The 13,845-nt window shown below is 35.6% G+C and overlaps 1 protein-coding gene across 1 annotated transcript in view; it reads right to left on the minus strand.

The window, feature by feature from the left end:
* CSMD3 (CUB and Sushi multiple domains 3) overlaps positions 1-13,845 on the minus strand; it is a 618,612-nt gene that overhangs the window by 505,803 nt on the left and 98,964 nt on the right. Inside the window, exon 2 of the mRNA XM_087962106.1 lies at positions 4,889-5,111. Coding sequence (XP_087818232.1) covers positions 4,889-5,111 — 223 coding nt within the window. The remainder of the gene's footprint in view (positions 1-4,888; positions 5,112-13,845) is intronic.

The raw sequence follows: 13,845 nt of genomic DNA on the forward strand, positions 1-13,845 counted from the left end.
GAGGCATTGGGAGTCAATTCAGGGGGTCTGAAAGAACCAGTGCTATCATGAATTGGCTTTCTTGCTAATACAATTTTTGTCTGTTTTACGTTTATTAAATTTTTAATTAATACTGTTTTTGATATGTGTATTCTTGCACACCTCTCAGAGCCACATTTGTGAGATGGACATCCATGTCATTTTGATAAATAAATAAAATATTATTGTGTTATATTTAGAATCTGGTGTTTTTGCTAAATACTGCTCAGAGAGGGGAAAAAAATCTATCAGGAAAAGGTCTGTTACAGTCTAGGTTCCAAGAAACTGTCCTTTCAGCTCGGACATAAATTTGCTTTGCGTAATAAAATGGCCTGTTTGGAATGTAATCAACACACTTATAACGAGGAAACTTTCAGAGAGCCTGATAGTTTTTGCAGATGTCACCTTGAGTTAGCGGATGGTGGTAGGAAATGTTTAAATTTATCCTTAACTATAAAATCTCCATCTAATGCAAGGATCCAAGTATAGTAACTGAAATCAAAAAACAGTTGAATTGCAAGGAATGAGGAAGCAGAGCTGAAAGAACCTATTGATTTCCATAATTGCAAAAGACAAAAAATTATCAGAACAGCATCAAGGTAGAAACTTTCATTAACACAGTATCTTGCATTATGTTTTTAATTGTACACCATGTTGTGCCTTTAAGACGTTTTGTAGAGTAAGTCAGAGAAGGAGTGTAAATATATTTTTAAAAGAATGGTTGGGTTTGAATGTTCATTGTATCATGCCACATGGAAATTGATTTAAAAAAAAAAACAGTGAATTTTTCTTATCTTACATACCAGATATTGGTAATGCCTATGTTGAACCATCTTCAAATATGTCACAATAGACCACAGGACCAATTTAATTTCAGTTTACCAATTCAGATGATTCATTTCTGTATTGAAAATGAGTATGTTACCCATTTTTGAAGACATTTGTAACATGTGCTGTTCTTGCAAAAAATAAAAAATCCCCACAACATTCTCATTCATATCTATTGAATTATAAAACTCATATTACAATATAGTTAAGATAATATGAAGAAGAGGAATGTCAGTTGTAACATTCTGGAAAAGACTGTTTTCCATGGTGGTGTTTTCCCCTCCAATAGAGGTTCTTAAATTGTGGTATGTGCTCACTTATTTGAGAAGTGGGAAGAGAACTAAAGCATCAGCAAGGGTTTAAAATGAATCACCTCTAAGGTCTTCACAGATTGATTGATAATGTTTATGTCATGCTGTTCAACTAAATAGGCCTCCAGGAAAGCTTACAAAAACGTTAAACCATTTTGTGCTTTACAGAGAGAGAGAGAGAGAGAGAGAGAGAGAGACAGAGAGACAGAGACAGAGACAGAGAGACCAAGAACAGAGAAAGGTTTAGATGAGAAAAAAATAAGTAAAAAGGTTCAGATATGGGAATATTTGCAGCTCAGGGTTGAACTGTGGGATCTTTGATGCTCTCTGAATTTAGTGGTTTTCTTGCAGAATTTCATTACCAAACATAATCAGTGCAGTGATGGTGTCACCTAGTTTGATAAGGAAACATCTACAAAAACAAACCCACCATGCTCAGAAAGCACCAAGAATCACACTCTAATACCTGTGCAAATTGTATACATTGTATTGTAAATGAAATGTTATAACATCTCTAAATAGTCAGAATAAGGTTAAAAAATAAATAATTACAAATAATAAAAATAATTATTAAAAGTATATAATGATCTCTGTGTTTTCTGGCACTCATTCACAATTAAATAAACACAAACCCTAGCAGCAAGTCTCAATATCTCATGAGGTCACAAAGAGTCACAATTGGCTGAAGGATAAATTTTCAAAAATCAATAAATATAGTTCAAAGCCATTGAGTTGGGCCTGATCCATTATTTCAACCTGTATCAAAAAACAATGCATAATTATTTTAAGGAGAGGCCTTAAAATAATAGAGTGATAGATCTCTAAATACACAATTTGAAGGCATTTATTTTTTTCTTCCTTTTTGTCAGCAGCCAGACTCCATAGCTGTAACTATTGTTTTAATGGTTCTGATCTTTGTTGTTGCAAAAATATCATTATTCTTCATGACCTTCTCTGAATTTGTTATTTTTATAATTGATCTCTTAACTTCTGCAATACACTGTTAATCTTTATTTATTTTTGGGATGAACAAAACAAACTAACTAACACATTCGCTTTACTGTTGCCACTTTAAAAATTCAGCAAACCTGCTGATTGGCATTACTGGTATCTTAATATTTAAGCTGACTTTACTTCCACTTTGTAGTTATTTATGTTAATAATTACCTCTTAAGTGAGGAGTTTTCGTGAAAACATTAAAAAAGCCTTTCATCATCTTATTTTGATTCCAGACAACTTCTCTTCAGTTCTATTTTTTGTAAACAAAGAAGTCACTAAGCAAATATAGGGAACAACATATTTGTTGGAGAGAGAGAGAATATGGAATGATATAAAGGCCTCTTTATATCATTTCATTCTCTCTCTCTCTCTCTCTCTCTCTCTCTCTCTCTCTCTCTCTCTCTCTCTCTCTCTCTCTCTCTTTGAAAATTAGTTGGTATAGTAAAATTGTTGTAAGAACCAGCAATGAAATATGAGGGAGGGAGGGAGGGAGGGAAGGAAGGAAGGAAGGAAAGCGTAAGTACCTGTTGTATGCTATATATGCTATCTTCTTCAAGAAGTGGTACATAGTGTATACATTCTTTGGCCATCCTGTAGTTCAGCAGCCCCCAATATTTGGGTGACAGTGAGTGGTTCTGTGGAGGACAGTTTGCCCGTGGATCAGGGAAAGGTGCAGTTTTGTGCACTGCCTAAATCCCACATGGATTCAGGATGGGGCTTCACTCACTTGCATGACCCAATTCCTGGCAGGCCATAGGCAACATATAATTGACAGCAATCACATTAATATACTTTTTTATTGTTCTCCAATAATTAATTGGAATAGAAATGGTTGAGATGGCTAATGAATATAAAATTATGTTATTATTTCATTTTATGTATAGAAATATTTGAACTGTCATTTCCTTTCTGTCTTGCCATACTGAATTCCCCATGGCTAATATTACACTTCTTCAGAGTTCTCTGCATGTAAGCGGTGGTCAAAGTTGTATTACTATATAAAGACAATCAATGCATCCGTGTTTAGTAGTTCAAAGGTGTGTCAAAAATGCTGAGCACTTAATTTGCTCCTAATCATTTCAGACTGTTTGCTCAGCTGGTCAATTTAGACAGAGAAGGAGTAGTGAAGAGAGAAGTAAATTACTTGGACCCTTATGTGCAATGATTATGTGCTTTTTTGGAAAGACCCCCTGAGGATCTGAAAAACTCAGGAAGCCTCTGTTTATAAAGGGAACATCAGAAAAATCAATGTCTGACAGGAAATGTGTACACAACTGCTTTTCTGACTCTACAGAGTCAGATAACTATTTTCTTTACATTTATAAAAAAAAGTTTTAAAAATACAAATTTAAAGTTAAATTATTAAGATGATTTAAACATCCACATTTAAATTGTGAATGAATTCCCTTACAGTCTGTTTGAGGTTTTGAATTTAAGTTGAATTCAGATGATGTAAATGTATGAAAACATTTGTGTAGATATTGCAGATTGTGGGTAAGTAGGTGGGTAGGCAAACAGGCAGGCAGACAAGCCGGTAGATGATAGACAGACAGACAGACTGACTGACTGACCGACCATGATACAGTTGTGTGAAAGGCACATTTATTTGCATCAAATGCATTATGCCATTAAATACAAGTACGTAAGTCATATCATTTATACAATATCCATGGTAATGGAAAACAGCAGCACCATCAGTAGCATTTTTAACCAAGTACGCTTACAAAACCTGCCATGAAATATGTAAAGGAAATTCTCAAACAACCCAAGGACCAGGTAGATACGTATATACAAGTCTCTTTTAACAAGGAAGAAAACTTTTGATAATATGAAGGGGGGAAATGTGGCACGATACAAAGAAAAATACACTTTGCCTGAAAAGGTGTGTTGTTGAGCAACACAAACTAATAAGCAGTCTGATTTGAGTTTCTATATAGAAAAAAGACGAAAAAGAATTGAAGTTATTGTTGTTTTCCACAATATTGTTGAATGAACAAAAAGTGGTGTGTGTAGATAGTAGATGATAGACAGAGAGACAGTATATAAAAGATCATTGATATAGATGATACATGATATATGACGTAACATAATATTTAATCTGGCATATATTACCTGCAGCTAAAAATACATTCAGTATTTTCTATCTAGATAGCCACTACATCATAGGATAGCCAGATAGAAATACACACATACAGAGAGATATACTGTACACACATAATGTATATATGGAATTAGAATTACAACATTCCATATATGAATATAGAATTTATATATTGAAATAAGGGGCAAATACATACTAATTTTTGTAGTAATTTCTAAACATCAGAAACTAAGCTTTTCAATATGTGATCACATTTAAGAAAAAGAGGTGTCCATTGATTGATCTTCAAACTCTTTGCATATAGATCATACATTTTAATATGATTTTGTCAAGGTATATAGTAGAACACCTATAAGGATAAATGGGATGTGGCAAGTTTCTTATCTTCTAAATGTGCCATTTTTACAAAAGCTCATGCGTTTATGTCAAAGGAGTTGTCAGCCTACAACTGAGTGGGCCACAATATATTTGAGTAAATCTCACTCTGTAATTTGAATTTAGGAAAACAAAAGGGAAAGGAAACCATTGGGACCAATGTGATAGCATTAATTATGAACGTTGCCAGAAAAGATTAATCCAAGGTTTTAATTTGTACCAAGAATGTTTTTTGTAAGACAAAAAGAATATTTACCTTGTCCTGAAATTTGCTGGTTGAGGATGCCCATCATATAATGATAGATAGTCATATTCTTCTTCTAGAGCAAAAGACTGAAATACTATCTGTATTCTATTTCTTTCTTCTGCAATTATGACCCACGTACAGTTTGCACCATTTGGATATCCATATGGAAAGCCTGGACTTTCTATAGTACCATTGAGTCCTTTTAAAGTCCCACCACATGTATAAATAAATCCTGCAAAAAAAGAGAAAGAGTTATAAGCTAGGCATTATTACAAATACCTTATGGTTTAAAACAGGGATGTCAAGGCCCAGGGGCCAGATCCGGCCCATGATGTCCTTAGATCTGGCCCACGGGGCTGCCCTGGAAACAGTGAAGGACTGACCCGTGATACTTCCTCCATCAAAACTGGACTCCCAAGCTCTGTTTTTGGCTGCCACGGCCTCCTGCAACCTCTGATAGTGAAAAAGGAGCCCGGGAGGTGGCCCTCCCTAGCTCCGTTATCACTGGCAGAGGGTTGCAGGAGGCAGCCGAAAATGGATCCCGTTTTCACTGGCAGAGCACTCAGGCCACCACAGGCATCCCTGACACAAGTGATATCGAGCTGGCCATGCCCACCCTGGCCCCCTGAAGTCAAACACAACCCTGATGCAGCCCTCAGTGAAATCAAGTTTGAAACCCCTGATTTAAAATAAATATTTAGTATATTCTGTGAATTTATTCTAAAGGATATATACTATGGGCAGATAGAGGACCTGTCAGCCCTTGTTACCTTAAAATGAAACTTCCAAACATAAACAGGCAGTACGTTCTAATACAGGTTCAAAAAACTCTACCAACTCATTTTTACTTGCAATACCACATATTAACACAAAAAGAAAAAATGTTTCTATTAATCTATTACTACCATAACCATTTGAATAATTTGCTCACCAGGACTGGCATTTCATGGAAGTAGCCTACCAACCAATTTTCCAAATATCTAAATTCCCCATCCCAAAACTGCCAACCCTCTGTACTGAATAGAAAAATATTCTAAAGTTGATTCATAGGGAATTAAACCATGGTGTCATAAATTTTCCCTTTCCCTTTTGAAGCTCAAACTTCTCAAATTTTTGAAGTTCTCCATTCACATTTGAAATGGAAAGTGTGGTCCATGACAATGGCTACCTTTATGTTTTATCAGTCTTCACTTCTGTTGAAGACCATCCCACCCACTTCTCCAACCACAGAGAAACAGGTAGAGCAGAATGTTATGACCCAGTTGTTAAGCAGAATTTCCAACTGAATAATGGAGCTTGTAATACTGGATGAAAATAAGTTTTTTTTGCAACATGCTATTATTAAATAGCAAAGCCCCAAACAGTTGGAGACTGGATTGCCAAAGAGTTTTGCCTTTTTTTTTTGTACACTACAGTAGTTGAGGCAAATACCTCATAGCACTTGAGATGAAGAAAGGATCTTAACATATTTTTTTTGTGATCAATCTTCCACTTTGCAATTAATCCTTACTGCTTTGGTCTATGTCTTCATGTCTAATTTGCAAAACTCTTCTTCTCTGAATCTACCTAGGCATATATAGCACCTTTTGGGCACATTACATGAATAAATTACCAAAGCAGAAATTTCCATTCTCCCTCCCCTTATCTCAAAAAGAACGTGAACAACAATTCACCATACTGAATAACACCACCAAGTGAAAAGAAAAATAACTGAATATATAACGTCTTGTTTTTTAAAAAATATATACCCCCCTTTCCCTTCTGTCAGAGAACAAAAGTATTCTGTTGGCTTGTGTGCTATCTACATAGTAGTCAAGGTCACAGTGTCAAGGTCAGTGGTGGGATTCTACTGGTTCAGACTGGTTTTGGTGAACTGGTAGTTCTGGTGAGCATTTGCCCCCGCCCACACACCCCTGTTTTTTCCTGTGCTTTATTTCCTGGGTTTTTAGCACAGCTGATTTGTGTGGCAGAGTAGTTTGCTGCACCTCAGCTGTTTTACTCACCAGAAGGTAAGTATTAGAGTTGAAAATGGGCTTTTTAAAATGCTGAGCGCATGCACAAAGCACATGCTCACCAAACCAGTTGTTACACTGGTTGAATCACATTGGTTAAGGTGATACACAGAAAGACAAAGAAAACTTTCTTTCTGTTTCTTCTTACTTACAGACTCTTCTACCACTATAACTAAAATCATCAATAGGAATATGTTGGAAAAAGCAGAAAGGATTGGTGCAGGGATATTAAAGGTGGACATGAACACCAGGACAAGAATTAAAACTGGAAATTAATTAGGCTTAGATTTACCACTTAGCCAGTAATCCTTGCTGAACTACAACTTCCTTCCTGGCTACATGGTCAATGACAAATGGAACTTCAAATGTGTTCCTCACAAAAGGAGTATTCAGGCTGTTCCATGTTTTATCTATCCAGCAAGACAAATTCCCATCAAGGCTTTATCAAGAAGTATACAATAGGTGTGTAGTCTCCTTTGTGCCTCTCAAGTGCATAGATCATCTATTTTTGCATAGCTGCAATAAGCAACTATTTTAACTGAACACAACAATAAGCAAATTTCATCCAATGGTTTATTTTGTCAGCACCTCTTCACTTTTGCTTTGCAGTGCGTTATTCAATGTATTGTTGGATTAATGCAAATAGTTTTCCTGTAAACCTTTCTTAAATAAGTTTGGTCCACTTCTGTCAGCTGTTAACAAAATATTTTGGGGGAAGAAGTGTTATTTTCCTTTCTCAGTATCATTCCTTGCCTCATCAACTCTTTTTCTATTTTTAAATCCCATCTGACAAAAACTTCAATTGTTATTTCTTTTTAACTGACTGTTAATTCTGTAGAAGCCACAGGGAGTATGCTTGGGTTGAATATTACTTTTTAGAAGGAAGTTTGAATTGCTAATGAAGAATAATCTTAAATTATGTATAAATGTTTTTTCTCATATCATAAAATAATACAATTTTTGGAATATGTGAAACCCATGTTGATGAAGCATACTCTATTGGTATCCTATTTCTCAAGGTCTTTCAGCTTCAAATCCAGATGACACATTTAGTCATTGGTATAGCTATTGTTTCCATTAGGATTTAGGGGGAGACTTCCCAAAACCTGGACTAAAGGCATATAGCCTGCAAAGTGTCTTCATTCTCCAGAATGGCCATGCAAGTTGTTTTTGAGATTCACAGAAAATTACTTGGTAAATGCAGAAATTGTTTAAGAATAATGTTAACTATTCTAATCAGATTAACAGATTAACAGAGTTGGAAGCAACCTTGTAAATTATCTAGTCCAACCTCCCGTCCAAGCAGGAGACCCTACACCATTTTTGACAAATGGCAATCAAATCTCTTCTTGAAAGCCTCCATTGATGAAGCTCCCACAATTTCTGAAGGCAAGCTATTCCATTGGTTGATTGTTCTCACTGTCAGAAAATTTCTCCTTATTTCTAGGTTGAATCTCTCCTTGATCAGTTTCCATTATTCCTTGTCTGCCCTTCAGGTACCTTGGAAAATAACTTGACCCCTTCTTCCCTGTGGCAGCCCCTCAAATATTGGAACACTGTTATCATGTCTCCTTTGGATCTTCTCTTTGCTAGACTAGCCATGCCAAGTACTTACAACTGTGGTTTGTATGTTTTAGTATCCAGCCCCCTAATCATCCTGGTTGCTCTTCTCTGCACTTTTTCTAGAGTCTCAACATCTTTTTATAGTGTGGTGACCAAAACTGGATACAGTACTCTAGGTGTGGTCTTACTAAGGTTTTATAGAGTGGCACTAATACCTCACTTGATCTTGATTGTATCCCTCTATTAACGCAATTCAGGATTGCATTGGCTTTTTGGCTGCCGCTGCACACTGCTTTAACATGATGTTATTCAAAAGCCTTTTTTCTATTTACTGCAGTTAACATTATTTGATTTAATCTAATTTACTGTGTTATGTTTTACTGTGTAATTCTTCTAGAATTTTGCCTGATTTAATCTGTTATCAATCTCCCTGAGAAAAGATGTGGCATCAATAGTCACTATAAGAAGGAATAAAATAGATGATTCTCCAACAATTCTCAGAAACTGACAAAGTCCATTGCTTCCTTCAGCATTATTAAAACAACAAAGTAGTCTTCTAATCCAAAACTTCAATATCTGGATTGTCAGCTTATTGTCAGTGTCTGACTGTTGCTAATTTTTCTTGAACCAGGTTCATCCTATCAAGGCCACAGAAGAATGTTTTGTGGAAATTCTCTTCAGAAAATCAAAGTGGAAGAAAAAACTCATTTCTACATCCTACCCCAAAGAAAATAAACTTTTGTCCATAGGATGGTGTGATGGCTTAAAACACTGGATTTGTCAGCTGGAAAGATAACAGCCTGGGTTTGAGACCCGAGTGTCATGCAACAGGGAGAGCACCTGTCTTCAACTAGCTCCTGGCCACCTATCAGTTTGAAAGCATGCAAATGGAAGTAGATGAATAGGTATCACTTCTGTGGGCAGGAAACAGCATTCCATGACACATGACCAATGAAACATCTTTGGACAGTGCCAGCTCAATGGCCCTTGAAATGGAGGTGAATGCCAACCCCTCTAATCAGTTACAACCAGGAAAAAAAACAGTTACATCCCTGCAAGGACTCCTTTCCTTTCATTCCTCTTGCAATAGCTAAGGAAGTTACAATGCAAGCTGAAGGAAATGTTATCTCTACTTATTTAGCAGCACTTTAAAGTCTACATCATAGGAAATAGCAAAATTCAGCCTAATTCTGAATTAACCTTATTTTATTTATCAGTACAGAAATCTAATATGGCCAGATTAATGATTCTATCTCAGGGAACAGATTTTGCAAAATAGCTCTAACTGAGCAGAGATAGTATTGCTATGCATGAATTCACATTTAAAAAAAAGAACAGATAAGCAAATCAGTACTCAACTGTAAGGAAAGATCAAGAAAACCCTAGTTGTGTTTCTTTTGGGGAGAATCCAAATGCATTTCCTGAATTTCAATAAAGAGTCAACTTTGATTTAATGTTCTTAAAAGTCCTTAAAACCTTTCCACTGCCTGAATAGGATATTTGGGGGAAAGCTTGTATTAATTGTATTCAGCATCAGTCCAGGTAGCTAAATCTATCTCTGACATGAATTCTGTTAAATATTTAGTTTGCTTCTGTATCTGATGACTAGTGCATTCCTCAGAGTCTACTAACATGCTGGAAAGATACTGGAAAAATAGAAATATCTGAGGTAAATTAATGTCACACATGGGTATTCCTCTTAATTTTTTAACTTTATGTCTCAAAGTCCATTTCCAGGATCATGGATGGATTTAATAATTTTCTGAATAAGGAGAAATCATCAAGCAGAAATACAGGGTATATAATCCTTTTACCCACCTTGCTAGTTTTGAAAGGGCAGGTTGTCTCAACTTTTAATGCAATCCACTGGCAAACAGATTAAAAATACAACAGAATTTAAAAATTCTACCAAAAGCAATCAGAACAGAACAGCCAAGATGAACAATTATTTGCAAATGCATTTGATTTGCATAATGCATTCTGAAAGTAAAATTAGCACTTTCTGTTTTTGGACTAATGCAGCATTAAAGATTTTGCCATTTATTTGCTTTGTACATCTCAGACCTATATGCCAAATGCTTCAGCTCATTTTCCCTTTCATGAAGTTTCACATTATTCATCGATTTCACAGTTATTTTATGAAAATCATTTAATAAATACTACTTTAGCTAATAGCACTATGAATGGTAATAATAGTAATTGACATCATCAAACAAGAACTCTGTCTAACCCAGGTTCTTGAAAAGGACTTGATTGGTAAATAAAAATGCCAACTGGAATCTAAACATCTGGCTGATGGTATGACAAATCATAATAATAAGATAAGATAGATAACCTTCATTGTCATTTACCTGTATACAGAATGGCACACATTAAAATGAAATTCCAATGCCCACTCTCAAAGGAAGGAACTGCACCCAACAAATAATGTCATCATCCCAAGAATAACAAAAATAACAACAGTAGCATCACAAGTTATACAAAAATGATACTTAAACATATATTAATCACAGTCCACTTTGAATGCATAGCAGAAAAAAGAATGTTGAGAGTTAACAAGGTTGATATGGTGCTATAAGGAACAAAGCTGTTACAGAATCCGGTTGTTCTGCTTTGGATACCACAAAGCCTCTTCTCAGAAGGCAACAATGAAAAAAGGGCATGGAAAGGATCTGTAGAGTCCCTTACTATACTACAGACCCTGTAGTGCTTATATGCCATGTCCTGCATAGAAGGATAGAAGGAACTTAGTAATAATAAGAAGCAGAAAATAAGAAATAATCAATGAATGAAAACCTGAAAAAGACACCAAAAATTTGGACAAATTTGTGTCAAGTTTAAGTCCCAATAGGAATGCAATATGGATAAGCAAGTTGAAAGCATGGTGAAAGTTTCCAGTATGGAAGATATAAGGATAACTAAGGTAATGGTATGAAAATAGTCAAAGAATGTCAAAAACAGGACTGTTCCTGGATCAGATAAACTCACTGGATTACGGCTAAAATCACTGAAGAGTGTACACTTGAGATTGGTAGACCAGATGAACAGAGTTTTGAAAGAAAATGAAGAATGACTAACAACTGGAAAGATGTTTCTAATTTAGAAGGACAAGGAATAGGGAAATAAGTCTAGAAACTACTGGGACAAAACTATTTGCCAAAAACATAAAAGCTATGTATGGGTATAATTGCAAATCAAATGTATAGCAATCAGAAAATGTATCATTTACTTCCTGTAGAACAAAAAGGATGCTGTGCTGGTTAGAGTATTGTTTGTCCTTAAATGCATACTTCTTTTCCAATGAAATACAGTGTTATTTCAACTTATTCACCTACTCTCATTCCCCTTTCTCATCATCTAAGAATGACTGATCTTCCATTGGCATAAATTGCTGGCTGCTTTCCTATGGTCATTAATGGAATCTTGCATCATTTCTATATAATCAAAATAAAAAAGTAATGAGAATCAAGAAAAAAAAATCCAATCAGGTGGACAAGACTCTTGAGTATGATGATAGAGGAAGAAAGCCAGTTTGATGATGAAAGAGTGTTCCAAAATTACCTTTGTGATTTGGAAGTAAATATTTAGTCCTGAAGCCAGAAAGACTTTTGTGATAACAAAACAGCAAAGCTAGAGCAGATCAAAGTTCATAAAGTACCCTATTAAATTGCTTCAAAGAGATAAGAAAAAGTGTTACTACAACTACAATGAATAGTTAAATACAACAATAGAACAGAAGAATACAACAATAAGCAAGAATATCCATCGTTACCTACCATATGGAATGATATTTATTAAGATTATTAACTTTATTTTATTGGTATGAAATTCAGATACCTGAATTTGAACTAAGGTTTCACATACACTAAGAACCTTAACCCCTAACTTCCAAGTAACTACTTAAGACCTTGACTCACAATATCTTCAGCTAGCTATTATACCCCACCATCTTATCCTAACTAGACTGTCAGAAGTAAAGTCATAAAAATGAATCATTTATCTTAAAAAAAATAGTGAGAGGAAAATTGGATGACTCATTCCTTTATAGTTATGTAACTGCTTCACTAAACTAAAGCTTGTAAATGTTAATGAGGTTTAGATAGAAATCTAGCCACTTGATACAAAGTCATTTAATATATCTATCCCGTTTTCTTGAAATCTAGCATATGTTCTGGTTACTTGAAATCACCCTGCTGGGGCATGAGATTTTGCAAAATTGTGAGTAACATGAGTAAGTTAAGATAAACTGCATACAACTCAATATAAGTTTTAATTAGTGGCTAATCCATAGCATAGTGGAATTGCAGAATTTTAATAAAGGAATACAATAACACATTGTTTTTAGAGCAAAGATATCTAAATCAGGGGTGTCCAGCCTTGGCAACTTTAAGACTTGTGGACTTCAACTTCCAGTCTTCCTCAGCTATCATGGACATCTGGGGGAATCTGAGAGTTGAAGTCCAAGATTGGACACCTCTGCTTTAGAACATTTGGAGAGAAGGTTAGAATGGCAAGACATTCAGGGGTGCTTGCATGATGGCTACAACTCCCAATGTACCTAGCTAGCAACTGTGTCCTATTCATAGGAACAAAATAGTTTGGATTATGATTCGAATCATAAGGCAGGTAGACAATCTACTTGCTTCCATAGTTTCTTACTGGAATCCAAGAAACCCAGCCATTTGCAGCTGTACAGACTTTCAGGTGGATGCTTGAATAGAGGACCTTAAACAAGAATAGTTTCCGGGTTTCCTGTTTATGTTGGCCAATTTCTCCTGCAATGTTTATGTTTGTGGGGTCAAAAGTCTCACTGAGATTTATAAAGGTACTAAACAGTTTCTTGCCATTGCTTACTTGTTTTGTTATGAAATGGTGTAGAAGAAAATAATGGTCTGAATTTTATAGTAGTAGTCCACGGATGTCAAACTCACTGCATCATGTTACCGTCATATGACGTTTTGTCACATTTTCCCTATTCACAGAGCTGGGGTGAGCCTGGCCTGCCTGTGATGCATCCAGCCCATGGGCCACCAGTTTGACACGCATGTGCTTGTCACTAAATGAAGTAGAGGTATTCCAAGAGCTAATTTGGTCTAGCTGTTAAAGCATTAGGCTAAAAATCAGGAGAACTTGAATTCTAACCTCACATTAGGCACAAAGACAGCTGGGTGATCTCAGGCCAGTCACTTTCTCTGAGCCCTAGGAGGAGGCAATGACAAATCACTTTGCAAAACCTTTCCAAGAAAACTGCAAGGACTACTCCAGGCAGTCTCCAGGAGTCAAAGCAAAAGCAAAAGCAAAAACAAAAAAAACCCCAAAAACATTATCTCAAAGATTGGAAAGGAGGTAGTTCAAACTTATTTAATAAAAAGCTAATTCATCACCTATAGC

Source organism: Notechis scutatus, chromosome 3 (assembly GCF_049901735.1).
Source record: "Notechis scutatus isolate UNSWTSFEM ecotype Mainland chromosome 3, rNotScu1.2, whole genome shotgun sequence".
NCBI classification, from domain to species: Eukaryota; Metazoa; Chordata; class Lepidosauria; order Squamata; family Elapidae; genus Notechis; species Notechis scutatus.